The sequence below is a fragment of the Neomonachus schauinslandi genome, chromosome 3 (assembly GCF_002201575.2).
Source record: "Neomonachus schauinslandi chromosome 3, ASM220157v2, whole genome shotgun sequence".
Classification (NCBI taxonomy): domain Eukaryota; kingdom Metazoa; phylum Chordata; class Mammalia; order Carnivora; family Phocidae; genus Neomonachus; species Neomonachus schauinslandi.
The window spans coordinates 39,114,482-39,139,263 of NC_058405.1; the positions used below are offsets into that span (position 1 = coordinate 39,114,482).

Consider the following 24,782-nt stretch of genomic DNA (forward strand, 5'->3'; position numbering starts at 1 on the left):
CTATAGCTTATTTAAAAGTTTGTAAATATTTACTGAATGTGTCCTTTATTGGGTGTTTTTGTGTGTGCATGAGTTTTCCTTCCTTAGGCAAACTTTCCTTGTGTTTAGCTATTTATTTTAATAAGACTGTGGACAAATTTTCATACTTCTCCATGCTTTAGAAAGCTCACTAAGGAATAAGATTGGAAAGAATATCCTGTATTTGGAGAAGATATGTACAATGTCAATTAGCTTAAAAGCACAAAATACAAGTTGGTAAGGTTCAGTCAAGTCTTGCTCACAATCAACCATTAACACAAAAGGGTCTAAGCTATATGGATAAATTACAAATACAGTTATAATACTTAGACCTACAATTCTGGCCATATTCAAACACGTATTTTTCATAGTATTTGGTTTTAAACTCATGAGACTCTCCTTTTTAGCTGATGTTTCAGAATATCTGGCTGGCCCTATTAACTCCCCAAATCTGAGCATGGGATATTTCAAGTTGAACTGAGAAAGATGTGTTTTATGAATACATTTGAATATCGAGTCAAGCAGATGGTTTCTTGAGATTTGGTTAGAAGTCCCTTCCAGGGAGAATTTTTTTTTCTTATTAAATTGAATGTCCATCTGGATTGAATGAACTAGAGACTCTAAATTCAGTCTATTGATGGGTCTTTGTTATTAGTCTTTTTCATGAGAGTGATCTGGGCAATTTGTGAGAATATTAATGAGCTGGGTTCAGAGGTCCCTTTAAACTCTGTAAGCCTATAATTTAAAATATGGGATTGAGAATATGGCTGAATTTCTTTTTGCTTCAATTATATTAAAAGGAATTAAGATAATTTCTACTCTATGTCATACGTCATCCAGAACAAAATATGTCACCCTTTAGCCTCTGCATATTTGACTTTGGTCAGTCAATCTCTGTGTCTTAATTTCCTCATTGATAATAGAGTTTAAGAAAAGAATCTTTAACATCCCTTTCAGCTCTAAGATTCAGTGAGCCTATCAGATATTGAAGTCACCCAAAGGAAGGCAATTGCTACAAATCCTTACTTAGAAGTACAATTTTCATGCCCAGATTCCAACTCTTAAAAGAGTTTCAGTGCCACTGAGGGGAATAAAAAAGAGACCTAATAGAACTTCAAAAGAGCAAAGGCTAAAAGAAAGGCAAACAGGGATTCAGAACTACTGAGCTCAGTGTCAGGAGTATGAATCATATTTACTCTGATTTCCTGTTTCTTTTCATGTCAAGTCTCAAAAGAAACCAGCTACCTTATCTGGTTGCTTCCTTCTGCTTCTCTACAGATGCACAAACATGCAGATTCACACACACACACACACACACACACACATATCCTGCAAGCCGCTACCTCTTAGAAGCTGGAAAAAAGTTATATTTTGTTTTTTAAAGTATCCCATAGCTATTTGGATTCTTGCATGATATTATGGATTACAAGATTAATTTAAACAATGTCTTGCCACAGTGAGGTAAGAAAATCAACACAAATTAGTGTTGGTGGTCTCATTCTCTATTTTAGGTCTCTTGGTAATCAAAACAGTAAGAAAAAGATATTGTGTAGCCTAGCAGAATCTTCTCTGTTATTTCACTAAAGGAGAGGGAAGAAGTCTACTCATTCTTGTCAGATCCTTATCATCTAAAGTTGAATAAAAAATCTTTGTAAAAGAGCTTGAATTTGGGATAGAGTGCTAATTCAAGATCACAAAGTGCCATGCTTCAGTGGTATTGAATTTAAGAGGCAATAATTAGGGTGTATATATATATAGGAAAAGAGAATATATATATATTCTTTTCTCTTTTCCTAAAATTATATTTTTATCCATGCATTATCTTGGTTTGGAAGTGTATTTCTGTTACCGGTATTATTATTTTTTTTAATTTAATTTATTTGAGAGAGAGAGAGAGAGCAAGCATGAGAAGGGAGGGGGCAGAGGGACAAGCACACTCCCTACTAAGCATAGAGCCTGCCTTGGGGCTCCATCCCAGGACCCTGAGATCATTTACTGAGCCAAAACCAAGAGTCAGACACTTAACCAGTTGAGCTACTCAGGTGCCCCTCTGTTATCAGTAATATTAATATGAAGAGAAATGTTTTATAAAATGTTCTGTATTTATTGTTTAATCACCTTTAAATATTGCCCCTCCTCCAACTCATAAAAACTATCATGAACTTAAACATTAATCCTCATTTAGTTGTAGTATATTTATTATAATATCATTGTAGGACAAAAGTTTGTTATTATCTAACAAGGACCTGTCTTTCTGTATTCTTCTAAAAAACACATATAAGGAAAAAAAACCTGTAAAAATGCTACCATCTATTCCTGTTCTCTTCAGGTTTTATTTTCTTTTATTCTCTTTTCCCTTCTATTTTGAGATATGTATATATATGTTGCTGAATGCGTTTGGGAATATAGAGAGTTCATAAAAATGAGTTCATAAAAATGGCCACATTGAAAATACTGTCAACGCTTTGAGGACAAGGATTATTTCTTAATTGTATTCTTTTAACCAAATCATTAAAAAGTATTTGGTACATAGAGGTTATTAAGAAATATTTGTTGAATGGATGTGTTTATTTGGAAGAATTTATAAAATCATAAAATTTATAGCATTTAACGTGCTTCTTGAAGAGAATATTCAGTTGTATGTTTTATCATTTTCTTCCTCAGAAAACAAATGTTTCCCAGTTATGCTTGACATTTATTACTATAAATTTTCAAGATAGATTTTCATGTTTCTGGAATCTATTTCTGTTCATTTTCATACCTCCCTTTAGCAAGGGAACAACTTCATAAAGAGAAATCAAAGAAGTGGTAGTATTTTAGAGAGTCATCTAAGTGTTACAGTTCTGTGACCTGAGGATTAAAGATAAACAGTAAAGTGGTTTTGCTGAAGTTATATTAGTTTGGAGCTTGGACATAAAGTAATTCAAAAGACGGACTCTATTAGCAGTGACTTCATCTACAGATATTTCCTTATTTGTTAAAATACATTCTTTCAGGGATTCTCAGCCCCAACCTGTAAAATGAACCATTTTTAAGACCTTGAAAGTGAGCACATTTCTCATGTGACTTGGTTTTGTTCTTTAAAATACATAGAACTTTAGTTTTAAAAATAGATTTAAAAAATGCTCTAGCCTTTTAAATATTCACAGCTTGATAGATTCCAGACTTGCTAAAGAGTTTCCATCCAAGAGCACTGTGATTAGTTTCTTTAATTTGGCCCTAAATACTCTAAACTATTTCAGAAGTTACTCAATGCACCATTTTTTTTTTCTAGAAAGAAAGTAGAAATGTAGTCCATAAATATCAGCCCTTTGATAGTGTTTTTTTTTTTTTTCTCTTCATGAATAAAAAGATGTCTATGGGGCCTGAGAGTTGAAGTTTTACTTTGGTTTTAGTACAGCCACACACATTTTCAAAGCTATCAGCAAGGTGAGAGCAAATGCTTATAACAGAATCAGTGGTAAAGTTTCCACTTTCCTGAAGTTTCCTTAATCAATTAAATTATTTACACCGTTTTATGAGGATCTAAATTTAGAGATTTATATTTAGGGAAAAAAAGCTTCTTTAAGTTTTGGGTAACATATCTAATAATGCCTCACATATATACTGCATTTTTTACTTGGAGAGGTAGAGGAGATCTAAGCCCTAATCTTCCCGTTTTACAGACAAAGACACTGAGGCAAAGACACATGGTCAGATGGTGGTGGGGCTGTGGGTCAAATCCAAGATCCCAAGAGCCGGTTGGAACTTTCCAGTGTATTCTGTAACATCCTTTTTACTCTAAATCATTAATTAAAGAGTTAGGAGTTTTCACTCAACTTTAGATACTGTACAATTTGCATAAGTGAATTAAAATCAAAATATGAAACACTCATCTTACAAAAACACATCTTAAAATTACATATTCAAATGTTTTCGCTCTCTTTTTCTCTCTGTATAGGCTATTAATACTATAGGTTCCAGCTTCAAGGTCTGTTTTAGAAAACTTTCCAGGAAGATAAGTATAATAAACCACTGAACTTATTCAAGAATTTGCCTACAAAAGATAATGTTCAAATAACCAGAACAGCCTTGAATTTTGAATTCACTTTATAAAGCACTCTGGATATGAATCTCTAAATTTATTACCCGATTTCTTTGACTGAAGGTTGACTTGAAGCCTGTTGTTAAAGACTGGCACTCAGATAGTGAAGGCTAATATTCTGTTAAATATTTATTTTTGGAAAGCATTTTTCATGATGTAAGGACATAGTCTTACTAATGGAAATTATATTCAGGCCAGATTTTTAAAAATTTCTCTTTATCACAGAAATTTCAAAATACCATTCTTGATAAAATTATTTTTCAGAAATATTTCACCCTAAACTCCAGATGCATTTGTGTTAGACTTTATATACGTTAACTTAGTATAGTATAATATGTGGTTTATTTATAGCACATTTAAAATTTTATAAATAGGGGCACCTGGGTGGCTCAATGGCTCAGTCAGTTGAGCGTCTGCCTTTGGCTCAGGCCATGACCCCAGGGTCCTGGGATGGAGCCCCACGGCAGGCTCCTAGCTCAGCGGGGAGTCTGCTTCTCCCTCTCCCTCTGCCTGCTGCCCTCCCTTCTTGTGCTCTCTCTTTCTCTCTGTCAAGTAAGTAAATAAAGTCTTTAAAAAATTTATGAGTAAATAAATATACACGGACACAAACACACACATACTTTATATAGTTAAGGGTGAAAAATTTTAGAAAAATGTAGTACTTATACTATTAATTAAAGTAATCCTGTGTAATAAATACTCCTTCATACATAAATATATGCAATCATCTCTATGAAAAAAATATATGAATCACCCAGACGAAACATGTATTTACAACCATGGTGTGTGTGTGCACACATGTAAATGCAGTTCAGAAATGGCCAGCCACCTCTGCAGGGATGGGAAGCCCATCACTGTATCCCTGGACTCTGCCACATCACAGGCTCATATAGCTTTTCTGTGCATTTTGATAACTAATACTGTTGTTTTCTAATAAGATGGTTTTAGCACTATGTATTTGGTACTCTTTCAGAACTCCTGTCTCAGGGATTTTTGTATAACAAATAATGGAATAAACTTAAGTGAACTACAAAAAACCCCAAAACAATTGCCTTGAATAAAAATAGAGCATGAATAGTCCTGATCAACCCCAGTGCTGAAAACGTCTGTTATTGTATTACTTGAAATATGTTTGGCCAGAAGTTAACATCTTTCTTAAGTGTATGTGGAGTGGCAAAGGCCTACATTGCCTGCATCATTTATTTAAATGCATAATTAAGTTACAATGTGCAGTGTCCACTTGCATTAATAGGCCTTTGCTCGAGCAATATAACATGTAATCGTTTTGTAATTTGAAACCTTTCAATGTATTACTGCTCTCGTGAAATGGCTTTACAGTAAGATAATAATACCAGGAGGGACCGATGGAGAAATTTTAAAGTACAGAACATTAGTGTTTGAAGTATACTTTCTGAGGAATTTTATTTCTATGCATACCCATAGCAACTGGGTCAAAAGAGGTACATAAAACTCTAATATAACATCTAGGAAGCATTTAAAGAAAAGTGTCACAATGTACACAGAGTAGCTACAATTTGTGGTCCTCATAAAGGTGGTTTTGCATTGCTCCTCCTTCCTGAGTAATGACTTGAAATTGTATCTAGTTTATCTATATTAAGTTAGAGAGCTTGGTAGTAATTGCTCATGAAGGAATTTATAGCCAGATGTGGGAAAATATATGGGTTTATTTATGTATTTATTTACTTAGCAAAATTTTGTTCATTCCATGTACCCAGCACCCTAGCACCTTGAGAAATCTTCGGCACATTGAATGTTCAGTTCAAGGAGCTCTGCTCTGCTATTGCACATTTAGAGGGAACCCGCTAAGGAACTTTGACATAGGGAGCTGTTGTTTAACTCTTAATTGAATTATCAAAAAATTCTATGAGTCTTCAAAGTTATTTTTCCCTTTCTTCCCACTCTCATTATATATTTTATTGAGAAAAGAAGACAAAAGTCAGCCTACTGCAGCTTTTTTGTAAACCAAATGATTATTTCTGGAATATATCTCTCTCTGTCTTATCTCTATTTCTGCATTTATGAATAGTCCCTTAGGAAAAGCCTTGCAAGCCATTGCAAAAAAGGGAAATCAACTGAAAAAGCATTCTCAGGAAATGGACAATATACAGAGTTGCTAAAACTTTATAGTAACCAAAGTTATTTATGGCAATAGGTTGCTCTCAAATATCACTTAGCAATAACACATTGAAAGAAAGCTATTTCTTGGTTATGGGACTTGGCACCTATACATTTTATTAAATTGTTAGAATTATTTGAAAAATGTCAGCCAGCCGGTGATAGAGACCATTAAATTTTGGAATAGCATATGAGACAGAAATTCCTAAACAAAGAAAAAAATAATATGTCTCATCTGGTGCTTGGGCTTGTACCTCTTACTGAATTTCCTCAGACTTTAATTTCATATTCTTAAGCTTTTTTTTCCTTTTTTTTTTTTTTTTACTTAGTTTGTTAAGAATTTTTTTTGATTATAAACTATCCCTTGTAGCTTGACTGTTTTGGAACAAGTGGGTTTCATTTAGTGTATCATAAAGTTGTAAATTGAGGTAAAGTTTCTACTAATGCTTTAAACATGACCTACTTGCAACAACAAAATGCACAATAAGAAATACTTTTTTTAAAAGATTTTATTTATTTATTTGTAAGAGAGAGAGAGAGAGGGAGAGAACACACAAGAAGGCAGAGGGAAAAGCAGGCTCCCTGCTGAGCAAGGAACCCAATGCAGGACTCATTCCCAGGACGCTGGGATCATGACCTCAAGACCTGTGCCAAAAGCGGACGCTTAACCAACTAGAGCCACCCAGTTGTCCCATGAAATACTTTTTTAAATTTTAATTTCATTTGATCAAAAGGAACTATAATTGAAGAAACCCAACTGGTCTATTTAATGGCCTGTGCCAAAAGACTAAAAAATCGTCTTTTGTTTTCTCAAAAATCCCACATGGGATAGTCAACTTTTTGCTGTTTTTTGAATAGTAGTGACCACCTCTATCTGCCTAGTCACTGTGCAAACCTGGATCAAAAATGAAAAGGCTTGTTGGGATAGGGAACAAAAAACTGCTATTGAGAAAGAGAGGAGAGGAGGTACCTTTGAGTCATCAAGAAGTAGAAATGGCGTCTCTAGACTGAAAGGAGGTCTGGAATGGTGATTGAGAGAAGGGTGAAGGAAAATTTATACAAAGTGGTAAGGGTTATTGGTCGTTTCGGGGAGTTCTGAAGCAGATCCTAGTCAACTTGCTTACCAGGTGGTTTGCTGCCCTAGAAGAACCAAAGGTGAACTTGGCAAAGTCTCCTGGGTAGGGAAATGCTGCAGGACCTGGGCGTTGGACAGGAGCTGTTTGTTCATGTATATAGTAGGTCACTTCAGATCTATCCACTTAGGTAATATACTACTGTGAGGAAGTTACTTCTCTCCATGAGTTGCTAAGGGTCCAGTTGGAGAGACAAAGCATGAAGACTAAAACCACTGCTTTGTTTAATGTTTCCACCACAAGTACTCTCAATTTATGCTACTAGTGCACCTTATTTTTGTGATAGCATCCGTGATGCTAATTTGGGGATACGAATTTCCAATTAAATTGTCTGTTGTGGAACAGCAGAAAACCGAACAAAAACAAACAAACAAAAAGAAAACAAAAGAAAACAGCTACAAAGAAATTATCACCCAGAGAGTTAGAAGCCAAAACAATCTAGGCGAATATAAATCATTGTAAAGTCTTGCATTATTCATTTATTCCACTTAAAATTTTCACTTAAAATACTATAAAACACCTAGTAATGCCGAAGGCATTGTATTATATACCTCTGATAAATTATCAATAGGAGGATCATGTTCCCTCGTGAAGTGAAAAAAAGCAAAACTATATTTAAAGGAAGTAGAGAAAGACCTTTATGCTGTAGTACAAGAGAAGGAAAAATTAGCATGTTTCTCACCTGGCTTTAGAGAAACATTTCCTTTTTTTTTTTTTTTTTTTCTTTTTTGTAAGATTTTATTTATTTGAGAGAAAGAGAGAGAGAGAGCAAGATCAGGGATTGGGGAGGGGGGAGGGGCAGAAGGAGCAGACTCTCGGCTAAGCGGGGAGCCCGATGTGGGGCTCAATCCTAGGATCTGGATATCAAGACCTGAGCTCAAGTCAGACGCTCAACCAACTGAGCCACCCAGGTGCCCCAGAGAAACATTTTCTACTGACAAGGGGAGAATTGACCCTGAGCCAAAAGAAGGTACCTAACATCCACAGGGTATCTTTATTTCTGAATATGCCCAATTACAAGATTTTATGGCTTATAAAACTGTTTTACAACCATTATCAAGAATCTTGTTGAGGTTTTTAACAAAGCCACGCTAATCCTTTTTTCTATGCGCTTATTCATATTTAGGTATTTGAAAAATTTAGAAAAAGTAAAAAGAAATAAGGAAAATACCTATGTCCCTGTACCCAGAGTTAACATATGCTAATATTTTGTGATATTTCTGTCTCTGATTTTTAAAGAAAAAATAATATTTTTTTAAAGAGAGAGGCAAAACAAAAATTTAAAAATAATAAACAGGTTCCTGTTTCCTAAAGGTATAGTTGACATTCCTTTTGAAGCCTTTGATGGTCCACCTTTGTTTTTCATTTTACTTAAGGAATCTCTACCTTGGAATTGTTAATAGATTCTGGCCATGTGTATTTCTATGATATGAACAGGTATTTATATGGCATTTGGTTTTAAAATTTATTATAATGCATTTTTATTTTAAATCAAAATACCTATTACCCAAGCTGAATCACTTTGTGTTCACCACAGTTTGAAGAACATTTTAGCCTTGTTTTCAAATTATATTTATGACGATAGGAAAATAAGCCAATGGAGAAGATATATAGAGGATGTTAGAAGGCTGCTGATACAGGCTCCGAGTTTCTGATTTGAAACACAGTAGGTTCCAGGACAGTAAGTGATTGGAACACAGTTTCAGAAATGGTAAGGATCTGCACTACAGATCTCTTAAATTATTTTCATCAATTTCTAGAAATACTCTTAAAATATGTTCTTTGAAGTAAACACGGTTAGGGACATTCTAGGAGTTCTTCCCTTGTCTGCTTATAAATAAGAAATTGTTGGGGCACCTGGGTGGCTCAGTCGGTTAAGCGTCTGCCTTCAGCTCAGGTCGTGATCCTGGAGTCCTGGGATCGAGTCCCGCGTCGGGCTCCCTGCTCAGCGGGGAGCCTGCTTCTCCCTCTCCCTCTACACCTTCCCCACTTGTCCTCGCTCTCTCTCTTACTCACTCTCAGATAAATAAATAAAATCTTTAAAAAATAAATAAGAAATTGTTCATTTGTCTATTTTAGGAAGTATCTTAGAGTCAGGAACTAGTGGAGAACATTATCAGAAAACACTTTCTGAGAAAGTACTGAGATTTCATTTTCTCTATTTTTCAGTTTGTTTTTTTATTTTTTTTAATAACAACAATAACAACATGAACAGTTAAATGATTCCAGAAAGAGACCACAGGGGTAAAAAGAAATCTATAAGTGTGTGGTATCCTAGAAGGCTAGTGACATAAATATGTCCAGAAGAAAAAGAATTATCAGTCGTGTCAAATGAGATGAGAACGGAGAATTGCTCTTTGAGTTACTACTGTAGAAATCATTGGTGGTTATGACAGAGCAGTTCAGTGGAATGGGGGTGGTGAAAACCTGACACATGTGGGTCCTCCAAAGGAATGAATGGAGAGAAGTTCAAGACACCACGTACACACAGTTCTTTAAATTCTTTTTTGTAAATGTGAATTTCTTAACCTTAGAGCTCTTTTTAATCAAAAGTTTTAAGAATGTTTTATAGTTCTTCACAAAAAGAATTTCTTAAAAAGGGTAGGAATAATATTTTCAGTGGGAGTTCTTAACAAATGGAATTATTTAATGAAACCTATAGCACAAAAATACAAGGCTACTCCCTCTATAATGATTGCACAAAACTTATAACAGTGCCATTGATTTTTTAACAAACAATCTTGATTTTATAAAAAGGTAGGAGGAGGAGTAGAATAAAAGGACATATTGTTGCTATAGAGTTTGATAGAAAATGTAAAAACCCCCTTTTAGCAAAGAAAACAGCTGTGGCTTAGTTATGGTTATGTGACTTTTCATAAAACTTTTGTTGCTTTTGCCACTGTTGATACTTTTCTCTTGATATCATGACTATGAACTCCCTTCTTAGAAATTTGTCAAAAATGAAAAAGCTAATATTCCTGACCATGAGGCAGGTTTGAGTAGGTATTTCTTTTTTTCTTTCTTTCTTTCTTTCTTTCTTTCTTTCTTTCTTTCTTTCTTTCTTTCTTTCTTTCTTTCTTCTTTCTTTCTTTCTTCTCTTTCTTTTTCTTCCTTCCTTCCTTCCTTCCTTCCTTCCTTCCTTCCTTCCTTCCTTCCACTTCTTCTTCCTTCCTTCCTTCCCCCCTCCCTTTCTTTCTTTCTTTCTTTTCTCTTTCTTTCTCTCTCTCTCTTTTTTTTTTTTTTTTGTAGGTATTTCTGTAGGTAGTGAATGACAATTTCCCAAGAACTACAGTGGGTGTTTTGGGGAAGCAAGATTTATCCACATATTAAAATAGAGACTATTGGGCGCCTGGGTGGCTCAGTTGGTTAAGCGACTGCCTTCGGCTCAGGTCATGATCCTGGAGTCCCTGGATCAAGTCCCGCATCGGGCTCCCTGCTCGGCAGGGAGTCTGCTTCTCCCTCTGACCTCCCCCCCCGCCGTCATGTGCTCTCTCTCATTCTCTCTCTCTCAAATAAATAAATAAAATCTTTAAAAAAAATAGAGGCTATTAATCGTAGGTAATGGAAAACATCAAATGGATTTTAAAATATAAAACCAATGTATTTACAGTGATTTCCATTTAATATGATTGTTGTTATTGAGCTCTGGACCTCTCAAGTGATTTGTCTGCAATATGAAATCTGATTTAGTGAATTCATCTTTTTTTTTTTTTTTAAGATTTTATTTATTTATTTGACAGAGAGAATGAGAGACAGAGAGCATGAGAGGGAGGAAGGTCAGAGGGAGAAGCAGACTCCCTGCCGAGCAGGGAGCCCAATGCGGGACTCGATCCAGGGACTCCAGGATCATGACCTGAGCCGAAGGCAGTCGCTTAACCAACTGAGCCACCCAGGCACCCTAGTGAATTCATCTTAACCATAATTCTTTATATAGTTATTCATATCAAATTTGGCAAATAGAAGAAAAAATTTTAGTGGGTGAAATCTTGAGACATTTATAATAAATCTTCTTTCCATTTCAGGCTACAGCTCTCCCTGAAATAGAAACTTGTTAGAAAGGATTCATCGTGATTAAATTGTTCTTCACTTAAGAACTTATTTCCTTAAAGTTTTTGCTATTTATAATATTTGATCTCAAAATATTGTTGATTGAATTATTTTTAAATTTCCTTTTTTTTCTCAAGCTTATAGATGTATAATCCCCAGAGGCTATTTACGTCATAATACTCAAAATTTTTAAAAAGTGAGGAAGGAAAAGTGGGTTAAACTTTTCCTTTGGTGCCATTTGTTGCTTTATAAACAGAGGCTGCCCTAGAATTAGGCACAGGAGAGGCTTAGGGTTGAGATCTTGTTGGGCTGGAGGGACTTACTCAGGTGTCACAGTCATATTGCAAACACACCCAGTTTGCTTATATTTCTTTATTGAACTTGGGAGAGAGAGGAAGGTGATCAGGCTCACCCTTGGCAGCACCACTGTGAAGCACTTATCCCATTATTTGGTAGTCCTCCCTTATGTTAAGCCCGATTCTGTAACTTCTCATCTTGGATCCACTGTTAAATTTAATGCTCTTTGAACTTGTCCCTATCGTTAAATCAATCCTCACAGGTTTCATGGTTAAAGTACTGTCAAAATCCTTGCAGCTCACAGACCAAGTCACAAGAATTCATGTCTTCTAGACTTTGCACATGCGGTTTGTTCTGTTGTGAGTGTGTGCCAACCATGATTCCCTCCATCTTTCCAGATTCTTCCCACATATCAAACCCAGGAATCTAGTCATTCTATCTTCTTTGTCCCTAAGCAACCTGTGCATACATTTTCATGTGGCATTTTCACATATCATGGTGGCTATTTATTTCTATGTATGGTTTCACTGTTGGAATGAATATTACAGATATTAAATGCCACATCTTAATGAACCAATAAAATCCTGACACATAGCACACACTCAGTAAATATCTGATGATCAAACAAATGAACAAATAAGCAGAATAGAATATGTGAATGAATGAGCAAATGAACTAACTCCTTTTTAAAAAAAAAATTATTGTTATGTTAATCACCATACATTACATCATTAGTTTTTGATGTAGTGTTCCATAATTCATTGTTTGTGCGTAACACCCAGTGCTCCATGCAGAATGTGCCCTCCTCAATACCCACCACCAGGCTAACCCATCCTCCCACCCCCCCCTCCCCTCTAGAACCCTCAGTTTGTTTTTCAGAGTCCATTCATCTCTCATGGTTCGTCTCCCCCTCCGATTTCCCCCCCTTCATTCTTCCCCTCCTGCTATCTTCTTCTTCTTCTTCTTTTTTTTTTTTCTTAACATATATTGCATTATTTGTTTCAGACGTACAGATCTGTGATTCAACAGTCTTGCACAATTCACAGCGCTCACCATAGCACATACCCTCCCCAATGTCTATCACCCAGCCACCCCATCCCTCCCCCCCCCACTCCAGCAACCCTCAATTTGTTTCCTGAGATTAAGAATTCCTCATATCAGTGAGGTCATATGATACATGTCTTTCTCTGATTCACTTATTTCGTTCAGCATAACACCCTCCAGTCCCTTTTTCTTTGTGTTGATCTAACTATTCAGAAACATCCTTCTAACCTATAGTATATATTCTTCTTCCTATTTTGCTTTTATTTTCTCTCTTTCTCCAAAATCTCAATCACTTGATTGTTGAAAGAAGAACTATAATTTAACCCTTTGATTTTTCATCATTACTGTGTATATTTCAAGTGTGTAGAACATGAAAATTTCTCCCATGAGTCACCCTTATTTCATCCGATAATAACACAATAACACTCTATGGCAGAAATAAAATTTTATTCATATATAAAAACCCACATAAATATTTACAAAGCCCACACAGAAAGTTCTGAAAGCCATTGAAATCCTGAATATTTCCTTACTTTTTTTGTAGAGAATTTAAATGAGCTATAATTAAAATAAGTTTCTATGAGCCATATTTTTATTCTTCGTTAGATATTTTATAAGGCCCAAAGCACAAGAACACAGTTTGTACAGGGTTTATTTGCTAGAGAATGTGGATAAGAAAAAGATGATACTCAGAGGTTGCAAATGGCAAGATCACATTCCTTTTGATGGCTGCATAATATTCCATTGTATATATATACCACATCTTCTTTATCCATTCCTCTGTCAATGGACATCTTGGCTCTTTCCATAATTTGGCTATTGTGCACATTGCTGCTATAAACATCGGGGTGCACGTACCTCTTCGGATCCTTACATTTGTATCTTTGGGGTAAATACCCAGTAGTGCAATTGCTGAATTGTATGGTAGCTCTATTTTCAACTTTTTGAGGAACCTCCATACTGTTTTCCAGAGTGGCTGCACCAGCTTGCATTCCCACCAACAGTGTAGGAGGGTTCCCCTTTCTCCACATCCCCGCCAACATCTGTCGTTTCCTGACTTGTTGATTTTAGCCATTCTGACTGGTGTGAGGTGGTATCTCATTGAGGTTTTGATTTGGATTTCCCTGATGCTGAGCGATGTTGAGCACTTTTTCATGTGTCTGTTGGCCTGAACTAACTCCTTAAGGGAGATATGGCAGAGGAAAAATAGCCTGAGTCTTGTTCCTTAGGAATGCTTTTACTTGGCAAATCGTTGCATGAGGGCACTGAATATATCTGAACCTTGTCTTCTCCATCTGTTAAAGAAGGTTTATGTTTCTACCTCTCTGCAGAGGTTTCTGGTAGATAATACATAAAATCTTTTTGTAAAGGTATAAAGTATTATACAAATATAGGATATTTTTTCACATTCAAAGGCATTATGATATAATCCATGAAAAAAACAACTCCCAACAAGTGACATTAAATAAGGAAAAGGAAGAACAAATGCTAAAGAGCAAGAGATCAGATCAAAAGAGGAGTGAGGCCAAAATTTGCTTTATTGCCCTGAGCACCAGACAAAGAAATGTTAACCTAGGGATTCTAAACTCTGGCTGCACATTAGAATTACCTGGGTATTTAAACCATGTTTTTGCCTGAGGTCTAATTCATCTGGTGTGAGGTAGGGCTCAGTTATGGGTATTTTTTTAAAGCTCCCCAGGTGTTTCTAATATACAGCCAGGGTGAGAGTCACTGCCAGGCCACAGGAATTGAAATGTTTCTAGGGAGAAACACTGCATAAGACATGAGATGTTTTAAAAAGATTAATCAGCATGAATAGATATGAGGAGAGGCAAGGGACAGGAATTGAATGATTACAGTGTCAAGGAAACATCATAGATGACAGTAACTGTTTTAAGGTTGAAGGTTTTTCTTTGGAAAGCAAAGGAAACCACTGTGGAGAAATGTGGAAAATAGTCCTTCATAATTAACAGTGATGTTGTTCAGACAAACCTAGGCACATCCCAAGAATTAAACTGACAGAGCAGCCTACACCTAGCAAACTACACCTAGAAGTTACTTAGGTTGCAAGCAGAGGATAAAATGGTCACTGCTATTTGTTTACCCATGAAAAGTTCCTAGAGGAGGTAAGTTTTGAACATGGTTGAAATGATACTGTTTGTAGAGAGGACAGGAACAAAAAAAAATCTTTTTTATGTGGAAAGGTTTCTAATAGGGGTTTGGGTTTGAGAGTCATGCCTTCCTAGTCTGTCATATTGCTATTTCCCTTAAACTAACAATGAGATAATTGATTGATGTATTTGAAATAGTAATAAAGGGAATCCTAGAATTCTTTTTTGGTGTTTTTACCCCTTTCTGTGTTTAAAATTATTTCAAAATAAGTCTAAAAGAATGTAATATGTTTTAAAAACATTTAAATATATAAAATAGTGGTCTTGAGGTGAAAATATACTGAACTTAACACTAACCTAAAAAATTAATTTGCTTTTTAAAATGTCTTTGATAGTCATTTTCTAACAGATTATTCTTTGGCATGGGGAAAGTAAAACTTCATTAGTTAATTGAAAATGTGCCATACTAGTTTGAAAAAATATTATCTTCCCTACTTATGTCATAAAGATATGTTCATATGTTAGTCTTATGAGAGAGGAAAGGTTATATACCAATGGTGAAACTTTTTTGGAAGCACTACAATATCTTTCATTAATGTAGAAGCCTTCGAAATTCCAATGTTATGCTTAATAAGAAACTGGCAATACTTATAAATATTCCTTGCCTTGAATCTAATAAGAGATTTAGGAAAGAAAGAAGCAAGGATAACAGGAAGTGAATAATATCTTATTTTCACATAAAAAATCTTGTGAGAAATGTGGAAAACAACCATTTTAATATTTTCATGGAGAAAGGTCAGGCCATAATTTAATGTCTTATATTGCAAAATTCACATCCTTTCCAAGTGAACCTGTTTCAAAAAATACTTGATATTTGGTACAGAAGAAAAGTGAAGTAATATTTCAAGACATTAAACTTTTAGTTTTTCACTTTGTTTGTTTCAAATATATCATTTATAAAGGCCGTGCATGTAGTAGATAAGGTATGAGGCGTATCCCCGGAAACCTGGGTAGGCAGACCAACCTTGGAAAGAATAGTTTGTATGCCCAGTTTTCCTCACCTGTAAGTGGGGATAATAATAATATCTATGTTGAGATGTGTATGATATATATCAAGCTATACCTCACACAAATAGCACCATGTAAGATTTAGCTACTAAAATCATAAGCATGATGATATGGCTTTAAAAAAAGACAGAGTAAAAATAAAATAGCTACATTTGAGATTTTTTTTAGTTTCACTTAAAACATTCTGACAATTTGTTTATCCTGGGGATATTTTTAATCTTTTTTTTTTGGAAAAGGCTCCATATTAATGCATGTTCCTATGAGTGTGGACCCTTGCTAGTTCAAATGGTACTCCTTTAATTAGACTCTTAGCAAACAACCATGTCTCTCGATAGACACTCTAAATGTGGAGTAGTTTGTCACAATTATTTGGTAATCTCTTTCAGTGTAACTCACACAGCAAAAGTGACAATATTCCTGTCACTCCTCAGAAATGTCCCAGCTCTGCGGGTTTCCACATTCAGGAGAATGAAGAAAGCCATTACGAGGTATGCTGTATCTCTATAGAGACCATGTTAGTACTGAGCAGTTTGTATTTTCCTAGTGATTTATATAGTCTGAGTCAACTATTATAAATATTTTCTTTGCCATCCTCTTTTATGGTCATATTTGTGTACTAGTGCTTTTTTAAACAACTTAAATAAACAATTTTAGAACAAAAGGCAAATAATATTTTTCCTCTTTGGTAATAGTCCAGCTCTGATGTTCTTGTCATTTAATGCAAAGTGTTGATTATTACCTAGTTTTGGAGAAAGTAATAAGCAACTTTCTTTTGGAGTTAAAAATTCTTAATTGATTCATTTTTATTAGTTGAGCTCAAAGATACGAACATCCTATTGAAAGACTGATTTGCTTCATCCCCTATACTTAAGGAAAATAAAGAAGACAGTGTTGCTTAGTATGAGCAGGTTAACTGGAATTTCCATCAATCATTTCCTTTTTTTCTACCTTTTCTCAGCTTGATCCTTTATTTCCTTGTATATTTGGATTTAAAATAAAAATTACTTTCCTTTTTTCTTGATGAGTCCATCATTGTAAAATGTAGAAGATCTACATTTTATTCTTTTTTCTTTCTTTCTTTTCTTTTTTTTTTTTATATTGGGAGGGCTATTCCAGTACCAATTATTCTAACATGGCTGGATGCAAAATTCTGTTATCTTTCTTTTAGTTTATTAAAATTGTGATTTAAAACATATAACAAAATTTACCATTTTAATCATTTTAAAGTTACAGTTTAGTAGTGTTAACTATGTTCACATTGTACAATAGAAGATCGATTTTTTAAGGAATTGTGTTTCAGTAGTTAACTCTAATATTAATGCGTACATATTTGTTTCATGTATTTCTATAGTCTTAACATATAGATTGTAGGTAGATGATGGAGAGATAGGTAGATAATATGTATATGTATATATTTATGTGTGAGTGTTAGTGTTTCCTATGTATTCTATTTTCTCATTGAAGGTAGGTTTTTTCCCCCATTTCCTTAAAGGTTTTGAAAATATTTTGATTTATTATTAATAGTACAGGGTTTTTGCACTTGATTTTGCCAAGTAAAGAAATCTATCATTCTCCAAACTCCGAGCAGTAATGTAGGTCAGAGAAACTACTTTGATTAATAGAAATTTGATTGAGTAAGCACTTTCTTTCCTAACAAGCTATTAATTAAGGTGGAAAAAGGATAAAGTGATAATTTGGACAGTTTTATCCCCTAATACTTCCTTCACATATTTTCTTTTTCTTTGTGTTGATCTAACTATTCAGAAACATCCTTCTAACCTATAGTATATATTCTTCTTCCTGTTTTGCTGTTATTTTCTCTCTTTCTCCAAAATCTCAATCACTTGATTGTTGAAAGAAGAACTATAATTTAACCCTTTGATTTTTCATCATTACTGTGTATAATTTAAGTGTGTAGAACATGAAAATTTCTCCCATGAGTCACCCTTATTTCATCCAATATAACATAATAACACTCTATGGCAGAAATAAAATTTTATTCATATATAAAAACCCACATAAATATTTACAAAGCCCACACAGAAAGTTCTGAAAGCCATTGAAATCCTGAATATTTTCTTACTTTTTTTGTAGAGAATTTAAGTGAGCTATAATTAAAATAATTTTCTATGAGCTATATTTTTATTCTTCGTTAGGTATTTTATAAGGCCCAAAGCACAAGAACACAGTTTGTACAGGGTTTATTTGCTAGAGAATATGGATAAGAAAAAGATGATACTCAGAGTTACCGTGTTGACTTATATTATGAGTAATTATCAAAGAACGGTGAAAGAAATCTCCTGTGTTATATTGATAAACAAAGGAAAATAAATTATTTTAGAAAACTTTTGTCTCACAAATTCTCACTTTACCATCATATTCCAGGCCCATTACAGTCTGAATGGTTTCAGATTAGGTTATCTTGAAGGTCCTAGCTCTCTCTAGTGCTCTGTGATACTAAATAAGGATGATGATATTGACAACTGACACTTTTGTGGTGCCTACTGTATTCCAGCGCCTATGTCAAGCTTTTTATGTGTATATTTGGTCATCATTTACATTTTGTCCTTGATGAGTTTAAATTGTTTTTCATCTCAATATACCTTATTTAGGAAGTGTACCTTTTTTTTTTAAATGGCAGAGAGAAAATCTTTGATGTTTCTTAGAAAATACAACTTGGAAACGGAAGTAAAGCATTTTGTGAGACAGGGTTTCTGCATAAATGCTTAATATCTGTAGACCAATAACAAAGGGGATAGTTGCAGTAACCTGTTCCTTAAAATCCTTATTAATCTAGTATTAACCATTCTTGAGAGTTAATGAGAGGTGATTATAACCTACAAAGTTGGTTCCTGTGCTATGCTGTTATTTTTTTTCCCTTTATATTGAATAATGTGGTAAGCCTGGTAAATATATTACAAGTTTTTTTAATTTTCTCACCATTTATACCTTCCCTCTTTAATCACCTTACTAAAGTAAAAAAAAAAGAACATGTTACATCTTTTAATCTTAGAAAATATTTAATTAAGTAAGACTATACTGTTCAAGTAGAAAGTCATACTTTTTGTTAAGTGATATTGATTAATCTGAATGTAGTTTTATTATGACTTTAGATACAAAATGGAATGAAGGCTGTATGACTAGTGAGCTTTTAATCATTCTTAAATTATCAGACTTTACCCATCATGCTTAACTTAGATATAACAATTATTGCTTACTTACAGAGAAATGTTAATATCAGCTATTGGGGAATTTTTGTACCAGACATTACCCCAAGCATTTCATAGGTATTACCAAACTTTGTCTAATCTAAGATGTTCAGATGTTACTGTATAACATCTTAGTATAACACATGCTATAATTTCATTTACCGTTGGGAAAAATGTCATTGATTAAACTCTGGTAAGTGCTTATTTATGATTTCTTTAATATGTATCCTGCTTTAAGGTATGTTAAAATATAAGAAAGCTTACATATTGAATCATTAAAATATAGCTCATTTACTTCTGACAACAACCCCATTATTATTATTCCCGTTTTACAGATAGGGAAACTGAGACACACAGAGGTTACATAAGTTGCTTGAATTCACACAGGTAGTAATTAATGGAGTTGGAATATTACCACAGCAACACAGTTTCAGAAACTACAAGTTAACTGCTCTAAGATAGTATCTAAGTCAAAAAAAATTCACAGGCTATTTGGCTGTCAGGGACCATGGAGATTATATATTCATACTACTGAAGCATAACTTGAGGACAAGAAAGATGGAGTAGCTTGCTCTAGGTCACAGAGCTAGCTAGTGATAGCACTAGAATGAGATCCAGGTTTTATGGATCCTGGGGTGATCTAATACTACCTCCAAGCTGCATAAAAATTTTTCCAAGCAAATGTTGGAGAAAATAGTTCATATTTGAAATTTTTCTCTTTTTTTTTAAAGACTTTATTTATTTATTTGACAGAGAGAGAGAGAGCGAGAGCAGGAACACAAGCAGGGGGAATGGGAGAGGGAGAGGGAGAAGCAGGCTTCCCGCCGAGCAGGGAGCCCGATGTTGGACTCGATCCCAGGACCCTGGGATCATGACCTGAGCCGAAGGCAGACGCTTAACGACTGAGCCACCCAGGCGCCCCTTGAAATTTTTCTTAAATTAGATTTTAAATAAGGTGTGGAATATAAACAAACTCTCATATTTAAGTTTTCTCTTCCTGGCAGGCCTCTGTCATTGGATACACAAAGTGCCTTAATGGTTAAAATAGAAGCATAGAAATGAATAAGTGCACATTGTTTTCATGCCATAAATGCATATTACCTTTACTAAACATCTTTGATCTATAAATTTTATTGTCATTTCCCTTCTATTATGTTCAGTTCCCTTTACCCATGAAATAGCGTAGAATGGAAGCAGATAGAGCTTTGAGTGTCTGTATTCTGCAGTCTGTAGGAAAATGTCTCATAGTTATTGGAATTCACACAAGACTGCATCTCAGTATGAGTAGCTGTTCCCTGTCACTGTTTTTGATGCTTGAGCTAAAGTATTTTTACAAAATAGTCTAGTGTTCAGTGTATGAATTCTTGAGATAAGGCTTTTCCCTTGTAGCAATGAAATCTGAAAATCAATGTCAGATGGAAATCTTAACTCTAAGAGTTAGGGAGATTGGGGGAAGAGTTTTAAAATAAGTATGAATTTTAGCCGCCAGACTTCGGAAATGTGGCAGTTATCGCAAGTGTGAAATTCGTGGGTGCAGATGGTTGATCAAGATATCCCAGGATGGACGACTACTATAAATCTCCCAACCAAAACTGGGAAAACAATTTTGATAAGAGAAATGTTTCTGACCTTTTACACAAATTTGTAACACAGGTTTTGCTGGATTAGGAGATACACAGAAGTTAAATTATCACTGGAATTTCATGAACATTCCAATTGTGTCATTTGCTCGAAATATTTAATAGAATAAATATGTGTCAAATGGAGAGTGAAAGGAGCAAGTGGGAAGAGAATAGAACTAAAATGTATTATACTGTTACTATTATTGTGTGTCTTGCATTTCACGCTCGTAACCTCATTTAGGACAGTAGTCTTCTGGGTAAGCATAATTTTCTCACCCTTAAAGATGAAGTTACAGGTACACCTTGAACTTGAATTTCACTGAACCAAGGGCACACTGAGAGCGAGGAGAACAAGGGTTCTCCATATTTGTAACTACAGCTTAGAACCCTCCTGTTTAAATTAATAATACCAAATGGAGTAACAGCAAAATGGTAACATTATCTGTTACTTTCTATTAAAAAGGGAAAGATGAAAAGCCTTTTGCCTTTGTCTCACTTGATCTTGGTCTTTCCTTTCCTTTTTTCTTTTCTGTACCTATCACAGATTAACCTTAACTAAATAGATCTAAATAAATAGAACTTAATATATTAATATTACACTACATACTTACATTTTCCTGTTTTTGGTGTTTTATACAGTTGTGTGACCCAAACACATTTAACTTCCAATAAAATAAACACGTTCAGTCCTTAGAAGAGATATTACAGTTGATACCAGCTTTTAAGTTAAAATAATAGGCAAATCATTTAGCAATAAGTCTTTATGTGTTATAATATTTGGGAGTAATACAGGTAATTTAAATTAATAGATTTTCACTAATAATAATAAATTAATTCACAAGCCAGTTTATTTTCGTTTTCTTTCTTCATAAGAACAACCTTTTCTAAAACCCCAAAGGTAAAAATATTCAAAATACACACACATGCACAAACACATATTATATACATATATATATATATATATATATATATATTTTGGGAATAACTCCTAATATATCAAAATATTTAAATTCTCAGTAACATATAGGATTACCCTCCAAAATGAAATAAGTTAACAAACATGATAAAAGCTGTGTTACACCTCAGTCACTTACTGTGAAACTTTGCATATATTATAATCAGTAGAGAAAGTATGCTAAATGACAGACTGGCTCACTCCCTAGATAATATTTATTCCTCTTTCATCCTTTATAGTAAAGGATCCAAATCTGCACTTTGGCAAAATAACAACAAAATACATATCATGGGTTGCAGATTTGTCAGAGTTAAGTTCTCACATGTCCAGCTGGGAAAAGTCAAAGATCTTACAGGCCATTTTATGTAAGATTGGCCTTGCAGACAGTTTCTAACAAATCCCGGGACAATTGCTGACTACCATTATAAATAGTATTTAATGACTGGTTGAAAACTCTCCTTGATAGGTATTTGTTATATGTAACTTATATTATGTATGGATGAATTTTCCCTAAATCTTTCAATTTTTTAACCACTTATTAGCTACCAAGTAAGTATGTATAATTTGAAACAAATTACTAAGAACTCATTTATAGTACAATAGTACATAGACACTACATACATTCATGTCTATGATATTTTCATAGAAACATGAATATTGTTTTATTTCACACTATTGAACTTATGTTTGAAAATTGTAGGAGGTATTAGTAATGTGGGGAAATATAAAAATATACACATTTGACCAACTCTGTACTACAATCTCTGCATTCTGATGCAGTTTGATTTAATTTTTATTTTTTTTATTTTTATTTTTATTTTTTAAGATTTTATTTATTTATTTGAGACAGAGAATGTGAGACAGAGAGCATGAGAGGGAGGAGGGTCAGAGGGAGAAGCAGACTCCCTGCCGAGCAGGGAGCCCAATGCGGGACTCGATCCCGGGACTCTAGGATCATGACCTGAGCCGAAGGCAGTCGCTTAACCAACTGAGCCACCCAGGCGCCCCTGATTTAATTTTTAAAATGGAACTGTTCCCTAAACCAGATAAAGAGATTGGGTGCTAGACATTCCTTTGTTTCTTGCCCATAAACATGATGTTGAGACTGTTCTTTGGAGGGAAAACAAATTATCCATCTTCCCCTTGTTGACCTTTTCCATAATTATGCAGAAACCAATCTATGAGTCTTAAATTAACAATCTGGCTTGCCTGCCTTCCACAAATATTCATCCAGCAAATATATCAGAGATGCTGTTATGTGATATGCTAAGTACATCAGGCTGAGCAGGCACACATGCTTCTTTGTGTCTCAGATATTGCAGGGGATACACTCTTAATAGTAAGTTACCATAAAGTGCAAAAGTGCTACAATATGTTCAAGATTCAAGAACACACAACAGGACCCGATTTAACCTAGTAGAGGAAAAACATAATAATGTTAATGTAAGTCTTGACAAGTCTACCAGGTGAATGATCGGGAGTGGTGTGATCACTGTGGTCGTGGACAAATGAGAATGTTTCTCAAGAAGATTGCATGTGTGAAGGCTGGGTATTGGAAGAAGTCATCACAGGTTTGAGAAAAGTTCCACTGGTTATTTCTCTTCTCAATTCAGAGCTCTTTCCTGGTTCTATGATCAAGACTTCATCCTGGTTCAAAATACAGAATGATAATACCTATCAAACTTGACATTCTCAGTTGATGTGATATCTACATACACTTTTAATTATTAAGAAAAATGACTATATAATGTTTCTCAATTTGTGTTCAATATTGTTGGTTTAAAAACTCCTAAACACTTAATTGTGAACTCAGATATGCATATTTATAGATGCATTCCTACAGATTTAGATTTTAAATAAATTTTAAACGAATATATGTAATAGATGTGATGTTAAGGTTGCGGCTGTATGTGAATGTGCAAATCTGATTTTATTTATAATAATTGATAGCCCCCTATTATTAAAGAAAGTGCACATTAGTGTTTTCCAGATGCTAAATAAATATACTTGATCAATTGGGAATTGCTCCATTGGAGATTCATGGAGAAGTTTTCAGTTTGATTCCCTTTATTCCAGAAGCAGCTATAAATCAGGTATTGGGTTTTCCACTAGGTTAAGATTTTTTTCCAATTACTTAAGTCTGTATAAAGGATGGCCATCACCTTCTTTTATTTTTTATTACACATGTTCTGCCAGTTTCTTCTTTGCCACAGAACAAGTGGCCTTGGGTTTATTCACAGGAAGAACCACATTTGACAGATTTTCTGATGGTGTCCATGGCTGGTTGCATGTTTGATGGACAGCACCAAACCTTGCTTGGCCCAGCCCCTTCTAATTCGTTGTTTGAAGCCACTCTGTGTGTCATAGGCATAGGCTTCTCTGCCAGAGACATCTTCGCCGTTCCGAATGACAGGTGTGGTGCAGCTGTTTGTGGAGAGAAGGAAGTGTACGAAGAGAGAGGAGAAGGGCCTTTGAAACAAATGACAACCATAGTACCTTTCACTGAAGGATCCTAAAAACATAACAAAACAACCAAAAGGTAGAATACAAAAAGGTACAAATCAGTATTTGTTACATCAGCATGGAAACCACACGAGAAATGATAATAATATCAGACTGTGGGAATGAGAGAAAAACATACCTGCCTCACAGTGCTTTTTAATCAAGTGAAGTTGCATGTTGTGATTAATACAGGCCAGCCATTTGCTAATGGAATTAACATAGACGTGTGGAGTTTTCAGAAGGTTTTGCCTCTATCCGTGGATACTAGTAGGGAAGCCTGCCAGGAAGTCTCATATTTAAAGTCCTATAGAGTACATGGTCACAAATAATTCATTGGGACACAAAATATATGAGGATATTGAAGACACATCGGGAGGAGTAAAGGTAATACAAATACATGTGAGAAGAGTATAGAAATGGAAAAGATAGAAAAATAGAAAATGTTAACTTTTTTTAGAAAATTGCAATATTGAGATAATAATAAATAAAATTTTCTTCTACTCTGCAATGATTGTGAACTATGAGATTTCTTTCTAACTACCATTGAAAGGATTTG

General features: G+C 34.5%; 1 protein-coding gene across 1 annotated transcript in view; it reads left to right on the forward strand.

Annotated features, from left to right (window-relative positions):
- Positions 1-24,782, forward strand: part of PCDH9 (protocadherin 9) — a 931,358-nt gene that overhangs the window by 314,340 nt on the left and 592,236 nt on the right. The window contains exon 3 of the mRNA XM_021697858.1: positions 16,325-16,426. Within this exon, the coding sequence (XP_021553533.1) occupies positions 16,325-16,426 (102 nt within the window). The remainder of the gene's footprint in view (positions 1-16,324; positions 16,427-24,782) is intronic.